The sequence below is a fragment of the Salvelinus namaycush genome, chromosome 18, assembly GCF_016432855.1.
Source record: "Salvelinus namaycush isolate Seneca chromosome 18, SaNama_1.0, whole genome shotgun sequence".
Taxonomy (NCBI): domain Eukaryota; kingdom Metazoa; phylum Chordata; class Actinopteri; order Salmoniformes; family Salmonidae; genus Salvelinus; species Salvelinus namaycush.
The window spans coordinates 12,505,703-12,526,390 of record NC_052324.1 but is presented as its reverse complement, the minus strand read 5'-3'; the positions used below and the strand labels follow the sequence as shown (position 1 = coordinate 12,526,390).

The window sequence follows — 20,688 nt, the reverse complement described above, 5'->3', positions numbered from 1 at the left end:
GACAAAAATGAAAACGTGACTGTTTGTCACTTTCACAAGATGTGAGTAATAACATGTTCAGCTACTTAAGACATTGACTAGATTTTGCGGAAATTAACTAAGGAAGAATCTTTCACTTCTCTCATTGACGTCTTAAACTGTTTAGTCTGTTTCGCAAGCGTTCCCGGAAGTCTCGCGATGTTGCGCCTTTGGGTTTAAAAACTCGGTGGTTTCATCACATTGTTATTAAGAGTCCATGTTACAGTTGAAAAGGACTCAACCACATGATTTCCCTACCATCCCATATAGTCAGCTGTTCATTCCACAAAATATTTTTGGTAAAAATGTAAACAGTTATGAAGGTTATTTTCATCCATAACAGTCTGTTACAGTTATACGTAATTGTGACAGCCCTAATAAACGCAATCCCCTCATTCATCATGCGCAGGAATGTGAGGTGTTTTCAATTATGCAAAGCAGTCCGCCAAGAGCAGTGTAAAGGGAGGTTCTCTCTCACTAATCCTTGTTATCTGCCTACCCTTACAAAAATGAATAGTGTTAATTTGGACGCAGTAATTGCAAAATAACTAGTTGAACTACAAAATGACTGCACTAGGCCAGTGGTTCCCAAACTGTGGGGCGGCACGGTGGCCCTGCACTAGGCTACTGCAGTTACAAAAGTGTTACAAAAAAAAGTACAAAAGGCCAGCATCCCAGAGTCGCCTCCAGGTCTTTGTTTCTGGTGATTTTGAACCTTTAATCGAACCCACAAATGCTGATGCGCCAGCTACTCAACTAGTCTAAAGGACAGTTTTATTGCTTATTTAATCAGAACAGTTTTTAGCTGTGCTAACATAATTGCAAAAGGATTTTCTAATGATCAATTAGCTAATCCAAGTTTATCAATTTAAAAGGCTAACACATGCCATTGGAACACTGGTTGCTGATAATGGGCCTCTAGATCTTCCATAAATAAAAAATCTGCCGTTTCCAGCTACGATAGTAATTCACAACATTAACAATGATTTTCTGATCAATTTGATGTTATTTTAATGGACAATAAAAATAACTTTTTTTTCCAAAAACAAGGACATTTCTAAGTGACCCCAAAACGTTTGAACGGTAGTGTATAGACACACCCCTCAAGAAAGGAAACACTTCTGAAAGAGCGACACAGCTCGACGCATTTTACTGGTTTGTGCCTAATTGACACCGCCCCCAGTTAGAAGGAAATAAAGCAGCCTTAGAGTTACAAAGGAACTTTATTTAAACACACCAAGGAAGATGAATATGGTAATGTATACTGAACAAAAATATAAACGCAACATATAAGGTGTAACGTAGATGCAGGAAGCAGGTGCAGTGAGTTTAATATCAATGAACATGGAATGAAACAAAACAAGAGAAGCGTCTGACATAGAAACAAACAATACTAGCTGAAAACTAGTAACTAAAGAGTGCTATTAGAAAGGTAAGTAAGCAGGGAGTAATGAGGTCCAGTTGTGACTGATGAGATGCAGGTGTGCGTGAAGATGGGTTGCCAGGACAAGTGGTTAGTAGACCTTTGACGTCGAAGGGGAGGAGATGTGATAGTGTACAACACCACCCCCCGAGGGCGAGGAGTGGTCCGGATGGCAAAGGTGCAAATCTCAGATGATGTAGGGATCCAGAATGTCATCCACTGGAACCCAACACCGCTCTCCTGGACCATACGCCACCCAGTCCACCATGTACTGAAGCCGACCCCCCCATGACGTCGTGAGTCCAGGAGGGATCTGATGACATAGGCGGGGCTTCCTCGATGTCCAGGAGTGTTGTGCGGGACATCGTCAGCCAGGGGACCAGGAACCACTGGCCTAAGGAGGGAAACGTGAAAAGAGGGTGAACTCCGGTAGTTAGAGGGGAGTTGTAATCTGTATGTTTACTTGTTGACCCTCCGGAAGACCTCGAGTTGCCCCACAAACCGTGGACTCCGCTTCTTACATGGCAGACGGAGTGGGAGGATCCTGATGGAGAGCCAGATGTGATCACCAGGATCGAACATGGGCGCCTGTGGGAAAAAAAAAATATATGTATTACTTTAAATGATTGTACATAACTATCATGTTACTCTGGTTGTGTAAATTGCTGTTTTCACCTAACTCTGTACCGAATCCACTACGGCTGTGCACATCTCGTGTTCTTAACACCACCCTCTACTCTAAAACTTGCATGTTTGAAAAACCAGGCATCTCTGTTCTGAACAAAGTCTCTCCGTATCCTCTATTCTAAGACCAAACAGTTCTTAAATACTCACAAGAGAACTCAGAATATTTGGCCACCTCATCCAGTAGATATCAGTTGGTTCGACACATTGAGGCAGTTGTGGTGGATTAAGGAAATGTAACAAGGTTGGGCTATACAAAGCAAGCCCCAACTCAGAATCTCTGAGCTCTCTCTATGCACTCTGTGTGTATGGTGACTTGCTCCCTTATTAATACTTTTTGAATAAAGAACATCTGATTGTTAATGGTTCATGTCTCTCCTCATTATGGATTAGAATATCCACGACACGCCTCCCTGCTGTGGCGAACCACCTGCTCCTGAGGCGGATGGCGCTTCGGTCTGGCTTGGAGTCCATGGGGCCAGGGCTGGCTGGTAACCCAGAATACACTGGAAGGGAGTCAGCCCGGTGGAGGAAAGACAACTAATTCTGGGCATACTCCGCCCAAGGAAGGAATCGGGCCTGTCATGACAAAAAGTGTCCTCTGCGTCACAATGGGATTCTAAAAACTATTAGCGTCCGTTGCTGTATCAACGGTGTGATGACCTAATGATTAGAGTTTGAGATTACAGCCTAAATGACATTCTTTTCATCATCGCTATGCAAACAAGGCAGATTTCCTCCACAATTTCACTGTTTGAACAAGTTGCTTAACTAATAAAATGAAAACATTAATTCAAACTACTTTTGGGTACCTTGTTAACATTACAACATGAAATCCATGTCTTAAACATCGCTACGTTACAGAACTGGCAAAGAAAGTGTCATCTGCTTGACACATTAAAGTTATTTACTTTACAGATTACGAAGTCAGCTAATATCCACTCCATTCATATGCAAATCCGTGTAGTTTTTTTTGTTCATCTGGATCTCACATTATGATAGAGCAAGAAAACTTAACAGATAATGACAACAGTAGCTGATGTAATGAACATTTGAAGGGTGGTTGGTAATGGAGGACATCAGGTGGATCCACGTCTGGGTGTTAGGCAGAACCCCTAGCTCCAGGAGAAGAATTAAAAGGGAACAGGGTAGAAGACCGAGACAAACACAGGTTAAACTTTACTGTGAGAAAATGTGGTGATTAGTGCAGTGTTATAAATGGGAGATATGTACTTTAACACTTTTGGAAGGTATAGCTTACCTCAAGCTGGTCCCCCTCCGACTCGGAGCACGAAGAAGCAGACTATGATCCTAAAGTCATTTGGAGGTCAATTGAAGAGGTCAATTTTTATAAGCTCAGCATAACTACCATTTCTTGCTTTCTCAAATGTCAACCAAAACTTAACTTCTACTTGCACACAATCCCGGATCCGGGAGCACCCCCATCAGTAAAAAAGCTGACTAGCATAGCCTAGCATAGCGTCACAAGTAAATACTAGCATCTAAATATCATTAAATCACAAGTCCAAGACACCAGATGAAAGATACACATCTTGTGAATCCAGCCATCATTTCTGATTTTTAAAATGTTTTACAGGGAAGACACAATATGTATTTCTATTAGCTAACCACGATAGCAAAAGACACAACTTTTTTTTCCCACCATTTTTTTCCTGCATAGGTAGCTATCACAATTTCGACCAAATAAAGATATAAATAGTCACTAACCAAGAAACAACTTCATCAGATGACAGTCTGATAACATATTTATTGTATAGCATATGTTTTGTTAGAAAAATGTGCATATTTCAGGTATAAATCATAGTTTTACATTGCAGCCACCATCACAACTCTCACCAAAGCAACTAGAATAACTACAGAGACCAACGTGAATTACCTAAATACGCATCATAAAACATTTATGAAAAATACACAGCGTACAGCAAATGAAAGACAAAGATCTTGTGAATCCAGCCAATATTTCAGATTTTTTAAGTGTTTTACAGCGAAAACACAATATAGCATTATATTAGCTTACTACAATAGCCAACCACACAACAGCATTGATTCAAGCCAACAATAGCGATAACGAATAAACCAGCAAAAGATATTAATTTTTTTCACTAACCTTCTCAAACTTCTTCAGATGACAGTCCTATAACATCATATTACACAATACATAGAGTTTGTTCGAAAATGTGCATATTTAGCGGCACAAATCGTGGTTATACAATGAGAATAGTAGCCAAGCTGCCAACAATATGTCGGGAGAAATCTTGGGAGAGGCACCTAATCTAATCAGTAACTAATCATAAACTTGACTAAAAAAAAATACAGGTTGGACAGCAAATTAAAGATACATTAGTTCTTAATGCAACCGCTGTGTTAGATTTTTAAAATTAACGTTACTACGACATACAGCGTGCGTTAAAGCGAGACCGCACCGAAATTAATGGCGAAACAGTAGTTTTACATTTTTCAACAGAACAACGAATTAACATCATAAATACTTCTTACTTTTTGATGAGCTCCCATCAGAATCTTGGGCAAGTTGTCCTTTGTCCAGAGGAATCGTTGCTCGGTTGTAGATTGTCGCCTTCAACTTTGGAATTAGCAGTAAACATTAGCCATGTGGCGAAGACGTGTCCGACTCACCATAACGCAGCACAAATAAAATACCGAAAATCGCAATATACTGATATAACTCGGTTTAAAACAACAACATTATGATGTCTTTAACACCTATATCGAATAAAATCAGAGCCGGATATATCTAAGGCCTATAACGGTAGCTTTCCAGAACGCCATCCTGAGGTCTGTCTTGCGTCATGGCGAAAGATGAAAAGACTGGACCCCACGTTCCCAGCCCATTTATATGGCCTCAGATCTGCCTAGCAACTCCATTCCAATTCTCACTATTTGCTGACATCTAGGGGAAGGCGTATGCAGTGCATCTCGACCAATAGAAGACATGCAAATTAATAAACTGACCCCAGAACAGCCTGCCTTATTTCAGATTTCTCACTTCCTCACAGGAAAATTGCTCCAACTTGAGTTCTGTTTTACTCACAGATATAATTCAAACGGTTTTAGAAACTAGAGTGTTTTCTATCCAATAGTAATAATAATAATAATATGCATATTGTACGAGCAAGAATTGAGTACGAGGCAGTTAAATTTGGGAACGAAATTTTTACAAAGTGAAAACAGCACCCCCTATTGAGAAAAGGTTATCATACTTTGTCTATTGGGCTTCACTGAAGTGTAGGGCGTCAGTGCTTTGAGGTCGACCGTCCAGCTGCTCCAACTGTAGAAGATTGTTGGCTTCCACCGAGGTAACGCTAGGAATACAAAAATATCAGTGTTATGGAAACTAAAACTAGCTTCAGGTTATTTTGCGTGCAAATAGTTATGATTTTTTAAATATTCACTTTAACAGATGGTGACCAGGAGCAAAAAAGCAGCGAGGTTTCCCAGGTCTCACCTTCCTTTTGTTCTTCTTCCAAACCAAGTCATTCGCCAGCATGTCATAGCACTTGGTCCCCATCTTGATTCTGCACTGGTAGCTCTCCTTCTGTTTCTCCTGTGCCTTGTCCATGTTCAGTCTCATCTTGATTGATAACAGGAATAAATGCAATTATATTTCATATTACAAATACATTACTTACATATCTCTTGGAGGGCCGGAAAATAAATTAACAGCGGACAATCATCTTTACCTGGTCAAAAACCTCCACATCCTTCTCAGTCTACGCCTGAAGGTGGTCTTTTAAGGCGGTCTGATCGGGTTTGACAACTTCCACCACATCAGGTGGAGTTTCAGTGATCTGAAAGTACGTTATACAAAAATAGCAATAGACAAACACTAAGTCAATCACAAATTTCAAAGACTACAGTACATGCAATAATTGTATATCCAGTTGCATTGTATACCTCAGTCAACAGCTGCGGCTCACGTTCACAGTCGGTGGAGGCCTGGATGCTGCTGTGTGCAAAGAGAAAATTACCTTCAGGTTGTTCTCCCACCCTTCCTGGTACCAATCAAGGGACTTGCCCATGGCAGTCTTGAGGGTTTGGTTGGTCCAGTCACCAAAGCTGGAAGAGGGGGTAAGAAAGCGATATCTATTGACAGGAAGAGAAGTTGAACATTTGAACTGTTGTCTCTCCCTCTCCCTGCCACTCTTCCTTTCACCCCCCCCCCCCACCCCCCCCACAGAAAGGAGAAAGGAGTTCTACTGTTGGAGCGTTGCGGGGGGATTTGGATTGTCAATTCAGGTTCGGATTGTGCTCAGTGGGCTATGACCTGCGCCAAAGTGGGTCACTAGTATTTATCAGAAAGGGATTGATAGTGTGGGTGATACCGGAGTGTCCAGCGTCGAGGGATGTGTGTGCCCAGGCCAACAGCCGAACGCTCACCCCTGTGGGAACATAGCTGCGCTCTGGAGGGCAGGTGGCAGGAGTGGGTTTCACTCCAGAGCCTGGCAGATGTAAACATCTACATCCCAACACAGGGCCAACAATACAACAGGACTGATTGATTGGCGGGTGGACACTCACAGGGCTCAACCGGCATGGAACAGGATACGGAAAAGCAGGTCCTCCGACATCCTGGTCACCAAGCAGTAATTTTCCTACTTGACCATGTGATGTTGGAGCCACGGGAGATCAAGGATTACCTTGTGTACAGGTGCGGAGGGAAGGCTTTCCTGGTGCATAGGTCCCACGGTGAGGGCGAGTGGTGTTGTGATGTGCATCACTGTGCCGAATCCCAAAGGTCGTGTGTCCAGGGCTTGGATAGGAAAAGGAGAGGCGAGCGGGTATGAGGTTAAGTTCAGGGAGGAGGCGAGGACCTGGTCGATGAAGTTCCAAGCAGTACCGGAGTCCACTAGAGCTAGAGACAACACTTGATCAACAGCCAGCGAAATAGGAACCGTAAAGGGTTTGGCAGAAAACAATGAAAATGGAATACTCATGCCAACCCTGGGATATGGAAGATCACGTGGCCGCCCCTCTGCACTAGTGGAGCATACCGGTGGATGCCCTAACCATGGAGGTTAGGGCGTACCGGACACCACTGACACTGGTAACCCTCCTGGCCGTAATAGGGACAGAGCCCCAGCTGTCTCTGGCGATGCCACGGAGAGGTGTGGCCCCTACCTCCATGGGGTTCAGGTTCAGATTCAGAATGGTCAACAAGGAGGGAAAGAGGCAATGGGGGTACAGACGGATGACCATTGGATTGAGTGAGTCGAAGGTTAAAGTGTCATCTCAGCATGCCAACTGCATCTTGACCTCTTCGCGCAACCCTCTTCTGAATAGGGTGCAGAGCGCCGGCTCATTCCATCCGCTGGATGCTGCTACTGTCCGAAAGGTGAGTGCTTACGCCACCGTGGTCTGGCCTTGCTGCCGTAGTTGGAGTAGGCGCTCAACCCCCTCTGGTGGATGGTAAAAGACCCCGCTGAACCAAGATCTACCAGACAACCATAGCCCACTCCAACGCCTACCTGGTCTGCAGGGAAATAACCGTGGCAACCTTAGACCTCTCAGTGGTGGGGGCTCTCATCTGATGAGTGAAAGAGGGAGCACTGGAGTAGGAAGCCACGGGATTTGGATGGAGACCCATCATATTTGTCTGGGAGGGACAAACGGGCATTGCTGACATGGGCGGACTATTGACAGGCTGGGGTGCTGGCTCAACCCGTGGTGGAGAATCCTCCGGTGGTTGGAGGTGACACCCTTCTGGAAATGTTGAAGAACGCAGAAGACCTCTTCCATAGCCATCCCCAGTTGTGCCAGCTGGTCGTGGTGTTGGCGAAGTAAGTCTCTATTCGCTTACCATCTGGGAGATGTCCTGCTTAACTTAACCGCTGCTTCCATTTGGTGAGGTAGTATTTTGTAACGTAGAAACAGGTAGTCAGGACGCAGGTGCAGTTAGTGAGTTCAATAACATGGACCAAAACCAGAGCCGCGTCTGACATGAAAACACAAACAATACTACCTGAAAACTAGTGATAAAAGAGTGATATAAGAAGGGTAAGTAATAAGGGAGTAATGATGTCCAGGTGTGACTGATGATGAGAAGCAGGTATGCGTAATGGTGGTTGCCAGGTGTGTGTGAATATGGGTTGCCAGGACCAGTGGTTAGTTGACCGTCGAATGTCGGCGGGGAGGAGTGGGACTAGACATGACAGTTGGTCCCATGTTTCATGAGCTGAAGTAAAAGATCCCAGAAATGTTCTATATGCACAAAAAGCTTATTTCTCTCAAATGTTGGGCACAAATTTGTTTACATCCCTGTTAGTGAGCATTTCTCCTTTGTCAAGATAATCCATCCACTTGACAGGTGTGGCATATCAATGAGCTGATTAAACAGCATTATCATTACACAGGTACACCTTGTGCTGAGGACAATAAAAGGCAACTCTAAAATGTGCAGTTTTGTCACACAACACAATGCCACAGATGTCTCAAGATTTGAGGGAGCGTGCAATTGACATGCTGACTGAAGGAATGTCCACCAGAGCTGTTACCATAGAATTGAATGTTCAATTCTCTACCATAAGCCGCCTCCAATGTCGTTTTAGAGAATTTGGCAGTATGTACAACCGGCCTCACAACCGCAGACCATGTGTAACCATGTAGCCCAGGACCCCCACTTCTTCTACCTGCACATATTGCAATACAGCTATACACCAAGGCAGCATAAAACATTAGTAACAACTAACTGTTAAGAACAATCTATACTTTACACAACTCACTTTGGGCACGCACACCATCCTAGAAGTCCAGCGATATGAGTGAGTCCAGTTGTTGATGGGCAGGGACAAAGATGTTGCTCTCTACCACTGCTTGAGGGAGACTGCAAGTATTGTGTGACCTGTATGGTCAAGAGGATGAGCAGATGTCCGGCCCCCTAACAACCTTCCTAGCAACCTATCCGGAAACAGCTCCCACAGGTCAGGGGGAGTTTGTGGTAACCTGTTGTTTTTGACTCTCTCTCTCTACCGCAGCTGCTGTCTCGACCTCTGAAAGCTGCAATATGTAACTTTTTTGGGCGACCCGACCAAATTCACATAGAAATGTGCGTTATAGATATGTAATTTTCATTGAAAGCAAGTCTAAGAAGCAGTAGATATGTTCAACTGTATGTCTATGTATTTCTATGCTTCCCATTCTTATGTTTCGTTTTTTGCATATTTTACTTTCAGTTTTGTACACCAGCTTTAAATAGCTGAAAATACAATATTTTTGGTTATTGAAAATATATTTCACAGTGGTTTGGATGGGACAATGATTACTTACACTATATATTGCTTGTTTTGTCAAATAAACTGAAATTAGACAAACTATTTTAGCAACCAGGAAATTGTGTAGTTATTTTAGCAACCAGGAAATTGTGTAGTGATTTCTGCATATTGCACCTTTAAGGAAACAACACCTTTTGGCTCAATTACACTCCCAGAGGCAAAACTTTCATAGCCTAACGCCTCGATCACACCAACAGTGAACCCAGATAGAACAATGAGACAGTTATTTCACCGGATGTATACATTTGAAGCAAATATGGTAGTGAGAGGAAGCCCACTGGCCAGCTGTGGGAGTGAATCTGCAGAATGTCTGCCCAAATCTTCTCACCGATGACACATTTGATCTCAATACAGTTATCAACAAACTGGACTAAGTTTTGTAGACTTTACCTTTTGCAAAATCTTTTAAAAAGCACGTTGTTTAGAAGGAGTACAAAGGCGAATGGAGTTATTGCACACGTGCACTTCACGAGGTGGCGTTTCCTGACGGAAATATGCGCCTGTACGCTAGAACGCGTCAATTGGATCTAGCTAGTTCGTGCTTGGCTATGCCCACTTCCTTGCTTGTTCTGTCCACTATGACTCATTTATTCGCATTGGAAACGACAGGTTGTGGTCTATCTTGGTTTAGTTATAAAAATCTTTGTAGTTATTGCATTTTGGTACACCTGGGACCAGATTCACAAAACCTTCTTAAGAAGAAATGTCTTCTTAACTGCCATTTTTCCTTAAGAAGAAAGTTAAGCAAATTTCTTATGTTTCTCCTTAAGCAAAAAAATTAAGAAGAAATTAGATTCTTGAAAATAAAGTTATTGGAAATGTTCTTAATTCCAAGACAGCTAAACCGTCTTAAACTCAGGTCAGTGAGAGAAAAAGCAATTGAAAGCAATTGAACATGTTTAGCTAGATAGCTAGCAAAAACGGTTGCCTAGCAACAAACATTTTAAGAATATTTGTAATAAGATATTTGAGAAGAAAATCATTAAATCTTGAGATATTGTTGAGGAATTGGACTTACGAACCATTTTATGAACTTCTTTATTTTTTTTCTTAAGAAGCTTCTTAAATGTTTGCGTAAGAAGTGTTTTGTGAATCTGGGCCCAAAGTACATACATTTCTAATAGAACGCTGGGTTTGCCTTGCTGCGTTGCGTTGCAGAGGCAGTTGCAGTGCGTTCTGTGTAGTGCATATGGGGTAGGCTGTGCCGGTAGACTAGTCTAGATGATTATTGATAAGAGCGATAATACTTGTATTTCTCAAACAGCAGTCAATCATCATGTCACCAGAATAAGACCCTTGATATTTATTTGAAAGGAGCATAAAGATCACTATGCACTTTCACCAGGAGGTTGGTGGCACCTTAATTGGGGAGGACGGGCTCATGGTAACGGCTTGAGCGGAATAGGTGGAATGGTATCACATACATCAAACACATTATTTCCATGTGTTGGATGCCATTCAATTTGCTGCATTCAAGCCATTATTATGAGCCGTCCTAGCAAGGGGAACCACTACTTCAAGGTCTCAAAGCGAGTGACGTAACCGATTGAAACGCTATTAGCGCGCACCACCGCTAACTAGCTAGCCATTTCACATCCGTTACACTTCCACCAGCAGCCTCCAATGTTCATCATAATTTATTTCATTTGTAGTCTAATAAACTGCATGGTTTCTCGAGTCCTGATGGAAGGACCACACACCATATCATCTCGTGACTCCAAGTTTATTTTGATATTATTTATAGTTGCGCATCAAGTCCTTTCCACCGCCATTTCTCGCATAATTAATTTTACTGACACAAACAGATCCCACCATGTTGAACAAACAAATGATTTGTCGGCATTTCTAACATTTTACCTAAACTTCCTGTTTCCATCAGAGCTGTCTTGATTTACTCACATACAAAACTGGATGGAAACATGGTTTAAGAAATCTATTTTTACCTCTCAATTTGTAGTGTATATATTACATATGTAATTTGTTAACATCAACTCAAGAGGGTAATTGAACATTCCACATCTGTTTTCATTTAACCAAATTGTGTCAGGATTTCCCGATTTTTTCAATTTTCCTTATTGGACTGCGTGGAAACTTTTCCGCAGTACCAGTCATGGTAGTGTAGCGCGATTGTGGGATGAACATTGCTAGGTGGGGTTTATCGTGTGGCTATATAAATACATGAGCGCAACTTCACAACGCCTCTGCAAGCTCAGTCTGAGAAAGTTTTCTAGTCCCTATCTTTGGGCAGCCGGTAAAATATCCTATTTTTGATTCAATAAACCTACTCCAGGAAATTGAGCACCGCGACATCGAGCCTAGGTAACAGTAATTTGTTAATTTCTCTTTTTTAAGGGAGTTTGAACCGTGTTAAACTGGAAACTAACTTCCCCGCTGGAGCCTACATTCTAATTGCCAAGGAACTTTACTGTACGTAGCCTACATCCTTGTTTGTAGCTTAGGTAGCCAAAGGGTGTGTGTGTGTGGCTGGCGTAGTAGTGACATTTTCATAATTATTTTTGATTAATAATTTTATGTAGGGGATCCTGTTATGTCTTAAACCATTGAACTAATCGAGTAAAATTGACGAAACGGTTAAAGTTTTGGGCGAGTTCTACATGATTCCAATTCTAGGCGTGGTCACCACAATTTTTGCCATACCATTGTGAAATAGATGGGGCAATTTGTTCTGCAGTGACAAATAAATAATCGGTGCAGCATCATAAACACGAATTATATCCACATGTTCTAGGCATGTTTACTTTTACTCTATGTAATGATGATTATCCTATGTAAGTGGCAGTCATAGCCAAATATATATTTTTTGTACCAGATTCAATGAGGCATAAAAAGTGTACGAGGTTGCGTTGCATGATTTCACTGAAATATAATTTGACCAAATTGGTCTTGTACTGTAACATATTCTGGCAACAGAGCCTTTCATCTCTCCATTTAACACTCAGAAATGCAAAAGGCCTTGGTGTTCAATACAAAGGATATTACTAATACTGTGGTTATTACTGAATTCCCCCTATTCCTCTCTTCAGACCCGTATCACCATGTCATTCATCGCAGCCTTCTTGCAGCAGACCGTCTATCTGGGCCTGCCCGATGACTCGGTAGGGTTCTGCTCCACTTTCTAGAGGGAACGTCCCAAATCTGCTCTTTTTTTCCCCTTGTGGTATGCATGTGTGGAAAAATTTACCAGGCGGTGTTTGTACATTTGTAGCTGGATAGACAGGAGGGGGACTGGGAGGGAGGACAGAAAAGTGAGACCAAAAGGGATGGCTGTTGAGGATAAAGAAAGGGGGTCAGAGTCTGAGATACAAAATAATGGGAGGAGCATACTTAACTTGTGACTCATAGAAGGAATTTAGGAGTAAGAGCCCTTCCCTACAGAAACAGTTGAAACTGGGGGAAACTGCACAATTCCTGCTCTCTCCCCCTGTTAGTAACATATTCTTTGTATGATGTGGTATGATTATTAACATATTCTTTGTATCATGTAGTATGGGCTGTTAATTTCTTTGCTTCTATATATTATTGTTCTGTATTTTGTGAAGGTATACATTAATTCACTGAATGAAACTAAGTGTTCTGTCTCGAATCTCTCTCTCAGACCTTACCCAATCAGGGCACTGTGACTCCTGACCCGCATTTCAGTGTCGATGGTGATGTAGGCATCTTGGATAAGGCCATCAAGGCCAAAGGTGAGATTGACATACCCTATGTGTGTGTTACATAGCTAGGGGTGAAAGTAGATAGGTCCCCATACCACAAATGTCTGTCCACGCACTTTTTGTTAAAGTTTCATTACCTTTTTGTTTTTCAGTCAAACAAAACACAATTCACATATGTGGCAGACATAAATAATATAATTAAACAGCACATTTCCAGCAACACTATCATTAATTGTTAGATATTTCCAGCTTTAGCTGAGACAAGCAAGGAATTCGTTTTACATTACCATACACATATATACACACACAAAAAAAAAATCACATTTCCTTAATCACCCCATTCACTCTGTCAAGTTGGAAATATGTGACTCGTTTCAGGACACTCGGCGTATGCCGCGCGTCACTACTTCACAGGAGAGCCATTTGAATGTAAACGTAAAAAAACAAACATTGCCAGAAATCTGGAACATGTGAACTTTTGTGTGTCTTAATAACAAAACTGTATGCCCTCTGTAAATAAAAACTTACAGTAGTGATGTACGTTTTCAAACCCACAACCTTGGCTTTGCAAGCGTCATGCTCTACTAACTGAGCCATACGAGTATCGTTTTGGTATCCTTTCGGTATTGATTATCGTGATACTAAACCTGGTAGCAAAGTACAAAATTGGGTATCATGACAACACTAGTGTGAGCATGTCCGGGTCAGTGTTTTCATTGTTTCTTGCTTATGAGTAGTCAGGGTTGTTTCACCGTTTGGCCGGGGCCATACAGAGATGTTGTATTAGTAAAAAAGGGCTCATGGATTAGGCTACGTATGCAACAGCGTTTCTTATTGAACAAGTCCCTCGATCTTGTGATGCAGGTGTGGATGAGAACACCATCATTGATGTGCTGGTGAGGAGGAGCAACGCCCAGAGACAGCAGATCAAAGCTACCTATGAAAAGGCTAGCGGCAAGGTAAGCTGTGACACACACTTACCAACACACTAGTTTGGTTTAGGATATGCGGCGGGTGGGTGGAGTTTGCACTTTAGGACCGATGGAACGATGCAAAACATGCAAACTCCAGCCTAACACACACACACACACACACACACACACACACACACACTCACTTGTGTATGACTGTGGAAGAGTGTCACCCCTCTCTCTGCAGCCTCTGGAGACTGCCCTGAAGTCGGCCCTAAAGGGAGACCTGGAGGATGTGGTTCTGGCTCTGCTCAAGACGCCAGCACAATATGATGCCCAACAGCTCAAACTGGCCATGAAGGTAAACATGCACGCAGCTAGTCACTCACTAACTCTGAAAACACTACTACTTGGAATCTGCACAGTTGTTTGTTTTCTCTCTTGTTTGTGTAGGCCTAGAGACGGTAACAGAATACTCTTGTTTGTGTAGGCCTAGAGACGGTAACAGAATACAAATATTTAAAGAGTAATCAGTAGTGGGAAAAGTACCCAATTTTCAACTTGAGTAACAGTAAAGATACCTTAATAGAAAATGACTCAAGTAAAGACACCCAGTAAAATACTACTTGAGTGAAAGTATTTGGTTTAAATATATATTTAAGTATCAAAAGTAAATCATTTCAAATTCCTTATATTAATCAAACCAGATGGCACCATTTTCTAGTTTAATTTTTATAGATGGCCAGGGGCACACCAACATTCAGACATAATTTACAAACGAGGGCTGTGTTTAGTGAGTCCGCCAGATCAAAGGCAGTAGGGATGTCAAGTGTTCTGTTGATAAGTGTGTGAATTGGACCATTTTCCTGTCCTGCCTGAGCATTCAAAATGTAACGAGTACTTTTGGGTGTCAGGGAAAATGTATGGATTAGAAAATACAATATTTTTCTTAAGGAATATAGTGAAGTAAAAGTACAAGTTGTCAAATATAAATAACCCCAAAAACGACTTAAGTAAAAATACTTTAACGTACTACTTAAGTACTTTACACCACAGAGTAATGAATCAGTTCTAAAGAGGGAGATGTGATGTCGTCATCCAGTATTCTTGGTCTGCTGCTTAGTCACACCCACCCACTTCCTCACATTCAGCCCAGAGTGACTCATTCTGATGTATTATTACACTGTTGTGTGGGACTGTTTTAATATGTGAGGAGACGGTGCTGACGAGTATCTATTGTACTTTAGATTTCACGATGTGCAGTGTGTGTGAGGTGTCTGGTATAGAAGTAAACACGAAAATTAGCTGTTATTGAACAAGTGCAGGGAGTCCCATGTTTCAGTGTGTTTTGTTGCGTTTGGGGCATAATTAACACTGCCCTGCACTTTGTTTATGTTATCCGACCCTGGACTCTCAGCTTTACGACTGATGTGACCTGACCCTTTTGTCCTTGTTGACTGTTCACACCATCCCCTCTCGCCTTCTCTCTCTCAGGGATTGGGCACAGACGAGGATACTCTGGTTGAGATTCTGGCCTCCAGGACCAATAAGGAGATCAGAGAGATAAAGAAAGTCTATAAGGGAGGTGTGTCCGCAATATGTAAATATGTCTATGTAAATGTCCTGTATGTGATATTTACAACGAACCAATAATCATGGCATTTTCATTTCTAGAATACAAAAAGGAGCTAGAGGATGACATCAAATCTGACACAGGCGCAGACTTCAGGAATGCTCTGCTCTCGCTCTGCAAGGTGTGTTTTATTGTTTGTGTTTATAGTTTGTTTAAAGATACATAGTTTGGCACAATTAACATCACTCCCCCTCTCTCTCACTCGCATACTGTAGGCTACTAGGAATGAAGACACCATGGTGAACCAGGAACTTGCTGACAGTGATGCCAGGGTATGGAAGAGAGGAAGATGGTGAATGTGTCAGAATCAAGGTTGGGCACCGCAAAGAGTCCGTGTGTAATGCGAGCCCTGTGTGATGCCCGTGCCTACTGTATCTGTCTATAGGCCCTGTATGAGGCTGGAGAGAAGAGGAAGGGAACAGACTGCTCTGTCTTCATAGACATTCTGACCTCCAGAAGTGCTCCTCAGCTCCGCCAAGGTGAATATACACGCACATGTATACACACATTTGGTAAATAAGACATTGGCCAATAAGCTTACACTATTACTTTTCCCACCTGTTCATTATGTCGTAGCCCTATAGTGTGCTTTGTTTTTGTCATCAGTTAGACCAGAGGTGTCAAACATACGGCCCACGAACACATTCAATCCGGCCTGCAGGTGCTTTGGTGGTGGGGGGGGTTTATATATTTAGTCATTATTTTATTTAGGGACAAACATTTTAAATGCCAAACAAAATCGAAACTGTGTATAAATGATAACGGACCTACATTCATAGTAAGCTGGACAGAGTGACGGGACTAACAGTCATTGAAACGAAAGCTAAACAGTCAGGGAGCATTGGAAGTGATATAGGACCATATTTTTACTTTTACTGCGAAGATGTATAGTACATTTTAAGTGTGGCCCTCCGAACCTCAGTGAAGAACGAATGCAGCCCGCAAAATTAGTTTGACACCCTTCTGTTGAAGTCAGGCGACACATTTGTCCAGAATTCATTTTAGGCACTTCATACATTTTTTTTCCCCCCACTGCAAATACCTGAGTGTGGACCTTTTTTTAAATTTGTTTTTATCATTGAATGTTAATTTTGGTCAACGCACCACAAATACTAATAGAATCTAGATGTGTGGGGGTGTTTTCCTTTTTCATACACTGCATGTACAAACACACATGGTTGATACTGTATAATCAAGTACATAATCCTTTCCCACTCTCTCTTTCTCTCAGCGTTTGAGAGGTACTCCAAGTACAGTAAGGTGGATGTGGCAAAGGCTATTGACCTGGAACTGAATGGAGACATTGAGAACTGTCTGACTGCCGTAGGTGAGCGAACACAGCCAGGTCCAAGCCTAGTAATGTTCCAATGCACAGATTATTTGAGGACATCACCCTCAATCCATGTCTTCTGCTGCATCACACCCTTCACTAGGCCTTAGTCTTGTAACATTACACCATGAGCTCCATTTTCTTCATTCAAATAAGGCCACACTGTGAGCAAAATAACATTAGTCTCTCGAGACTAAAATAATCATCACTTTTTTTTTTTTTTTTAAATAGAGGTGATGGCACATTATCCAATTACTGATTGCAAATGCCTGTATCATTTCATGGCCATTCTGTTTTGTGTGAGGACAATGGAGTACTATGTCTGACTTAAGAAAATACCATAGGAACAGCTGGCAAGTGTCTTATCTGACATTTTCAACCTCTCCCTGACCCAGTCTGTAATACCTACATGTTTCAAGCAGACCAACATAGTCACTGTGCCCAAGAACACCAAGGTAACCTGTCTAAATGGCATCTGTAGCCATGAAATGCTTTGCAAGGCTGGTCATGGCTCACATTAACACCACCATCCCAGACACCCCAGACCCACTCCAATTTGCATACCACCCGAACAGATCCACAGATGATGCAATCTTTTTTGCACTTAACACTGCCCTTTCCACCTGGACAAAAGGAACACTTATGTGAGAATGCTATTCATTGACTACAGCTCAGTGTTCAACACCATAGTGCTCTCAACGCTCATCACTAAGCTCAGGACCTTGGGACTAAACACCTCCCTCTGCAACTGGATCCTGGACTTCCGGAAGGGCCGTCTCCAGGTGATGAGGGTAGACAACAACACATCCGCCACGCTGACCCTCAACACGTAGGCCCCTCAGGGGTGCGTGCTTAGTTCCCTCCTGTACTCCGTTCACCCACGACTACGTGGCCGCGCACGACTCCAACACCATCGTTAACTTTGCTGACGACACAACTGTGGTAGGCCTGATCACCTACGACGATGAGACGGCCTATAGGAAGGAGTTCAGAGGCCTGGCAGTGTGAAGCCAGGACAACCTCTCCCTCAACGTGAGCAAGGCAAAGGAACTGATTGTGGACTACAGGAAACAGAGGGCCGAGCACGCCTCCAGCTACATCAACGGGGCTGTAGTTGAGAGCTTCAAGTTGCTGTGTCCACGTCACTAAGGAATTGTCATTTGTCCACACACCAACAGTTGTTAAAAGGCACAACAACGGTTCTTCCCCCTTAGGAGGCTGAAAAGATTTGGCATGGGCCCTCAGATCCTCAAAGTTCTACAGCTGCACCATCGAGAATATCTTGACTGGCTGCATCACGGCTTGCTAAATCAGACTGCTAAATAGTTAGTCCGGGTAGCTATTTGGTTAACTGCATTGACCCTTTTTGCACAAACTCTTCTGACTCCTCACATATGCCTCTAATGTCTATCCTGTTGCCGAGTCACTTTACCCGTACTTGTATGTACATATCTACCTCAATTACCTCATACCACTGCACATCGCTGCAGTACTGGTACCCTGTGTATGTAGTTAAGTTATTGTTACTCATTGTGTATTTATTCCTTGTCTATTTTTCTCTGCATTGTTGGGAAGGGCCTGTAAGTAAGCATTTCACTATTAGTCTACACCTGTTTACAAAGCATGTGTAATTAACATTTGATTGAATCCCCTCTACCATACCTCTCCATACACCAGTTCCTATCCCTCTTGTCCAGTCAGGGCCTTAAGCAAATCCCTACCTTGAGACAGCTTTGGAGAATGCCCCTTGTCGATGCTGTCACCTGACTGTTTTTCCTTTCTGTCTTTCAGTGAAGTGTGCTGGAAGCAAGCCGGCTTTCTTTGCTGAGAAGCTCAACTTGGCAATGAAGGTGTGTTAACTGTTAAACATTGTTAGGTTTTATGTACCAGATGAGAACCGTCCTGATCATTATGGTATGTAACAAATTAATATTAAAAATGAAAATGAGCATTTCTTGTTGAAAAAATCCTGGTAGTTCCTCCCAGTTTAGTACATTTTCTACTTAATGAATACTACCTTGTTTTAAGATGTGACATTCTACACAAGAACACTGGTTATGCACATACTGTACAAGACGGCACAAACAGATCTGGATTCAGGCTAAGGAGCTTCCACTATCTGGTTGTAAATCTTCATTTTGTGTGTCTGTGCCATACCCCAGGGTAAAGGAACCAGGACCAATATTCTGACCCGGGTCATGGTGAGCAGGTCTGAAGTAGACCTGGCCCGGATTAAACAGGAGTACAAGAAGACGTTTGGGAAAACCCTCTCGCAGGAAATTCTGGTGAGCAAACATCTCCACTGCCAAAGTGGCAATAAAAGACAAGGGACTGTTTTCCCAGATTAAGCATAGTACTGGAATAAAATTAAACAGATCCTCCATTGAGAATTTGTTTTATATCCAGGACTAGACTTAATCGGGGTCTGGGGAACTGACACCACCCCTCGTTAAGTAATGCATCACATTGTATAAGGCATTCTGATTACTAGGTCCAATCGGCGTTTGGATAGAAGACAAACCATTTGGGAAATATGGCATCGGAAAATATTTTTCTAAATAAAATGTTATATAATGGTGTGACATGTCTAAACATGATTGACCTTTATATTTTGTAAAGTAACTCTGCGCTCTCTCTTACCTCCTTAGGATGACACCAACGGAGACTATGAGAAGATCCTACTGGCCCTGTGTGGAAGTGACAACTAACTTTCTCTCAGATCTCACCTGGAGCCAATTACCACAGTGCATGAGTGCCAATGGAGAATAATGTACATGATTAAATGTTCCCCTCCCAAATGCAAAATATTATGGTTCATGACAACTATCTGAAATGGCAGTTATGATGTATTTTCTCTACCTGCTAACAGCAATGAGCACAGTAAACATGGTAAGCAGCATTGACATATATTTAGCCTAGCTTCAGCAGACTTGAGGATCTATAGTGCAATATACCAGACACCATTTGTGTGCGAAGAATATGCAGTGGCGTTGTGGCCTGGATAACTGGTCCTTTGTGCAAATAAAGCATTTTGTGGCTCCAAATTGTCTGAATTGATCTGTGTATATATTTCTAAGTCTATGCAACATTGCATGTTTATTTTCAAAATGCAGCATATAGCCTAAGGTCTAATTTGAGAATTAACCACTTAAGACCATGTTGTGAGTCCAATTCACAAATGAAGGATCTCAATTTTAAATGGCTTTAATTGTATTAAACGTACAGTAGCTAAACTGGCTTTGGAAGGATGGTCACGTGATGTTAGTGCATGTAAGGCAGAGGAGGCTGGTCGGAGGAGTTTTTGGCGGATGTGCTCATTGTAATAGAATAAAGGAAACCACTTGTTTGACGCTGTTCCACTTATTCTAGCCATTAAAATAAGGCCATCCTATAGCTGCTCCCAACAGCCTCTATAGTAAGGCCATTTTTGAAGAAGACCGGAGGAGGAACAAACCGACTTCTAAGTCTTATGTAAGGCGGGCCTAATTTCAATAACTTGACAGTCGTGCTCACCTCGGTCATGAAGTGCTTTGAAGGCTGGTAATGGCCCACAATAAGGCCAGCAGGCCAGGCACACTGGACCCACTCCAATTGGCCAACTGATCCATGAAAGATACCATTTACATGAACACCACCCTTTGCATCTGGACCCTGGAGTTCCAGGCGGGCAGACCACAGGCTGTGAGGATTGGTAACAACACATCC

The 20,688-nt window shown here is 42.4% G+C and overlaps 1 protein-coding gene across 2 annotated transcripts; it reads left to right on the top strand.

The window, feature by feature from the left end:
- Positions 1 to 11,617: 11,617 nt before the first annotated feature.
- Positions 11,618 to 20,022, top strand: LOC120063096 (annexin A1-like). 2 transcript variants are annotated; one of them, XM_039013254.1, is made up of 13 exons: positions 11,618 to 11,751; positions 12,477 to 12,548; positions 13,049 to 13,139; positions 13,974 to 14,068; positions 14,268 to 14,381; positions 15,515 to 15,605; positions 15,695 to 15,774; positions 15,869 to 15,925; positions 16,039 to 16,132; positions 16,885 to 16,980; positions 18,775 to 18,833; positions 19,146 to 19,268; positions 19,632 to 20,022. In XM_039013254.1, exons 2-13 carry the CDS (start codon positions 12,489 to 12,491, stop codon positions 19,689 to 19,691), a joined length of 1,020 nt encoding a protein of 339 aa, XP_038869182.1. In that variant the 5' UTR covers positions 11,618 to 11,751; positions 12,477 to 12,488; the 3' UTR covers positions 19,692 to 20,022. The 2 variants fall into 2 exon arrangements, with proteins under 2 accessions (XP_038869182.1, XP_038869183.1); XM_039013255.1 differs by having other exon boundaries at positions 11,746 to 11,859.
- The last annotated feature ends 666 nt before the right edge of the window (positions 20,023 to 20,688 follow it).

What these genes read in the sequence shown, in the direction of transcription:
- LOC120063096 (XM_039013254.1), top strand. Translation starts at nt 12,489, where the DNA reads ATGTCATTCATCGCAGCCTTCTTGCAGCAGACCGTCTATCTGGGCCTG. An exon ending in TTGCTGACAGTGATGCCAGG is followed by an intron (nt 15,926 to 16,038) that starts GTATGGAAGAGA and finishes ATCTGTCTATAG; the next exon opens with GCCCTGTATGAGGCTGGAGA. An exon ending in GAACTGTCTGACTGCCGTAG is followed by an intron (nt 16,981 to 18,774) that starts GTGAGCGAACAC and finishes TCTGTCTTTCAG; the next exon opens with TGAAGTGTGCTGGAAGCAAG.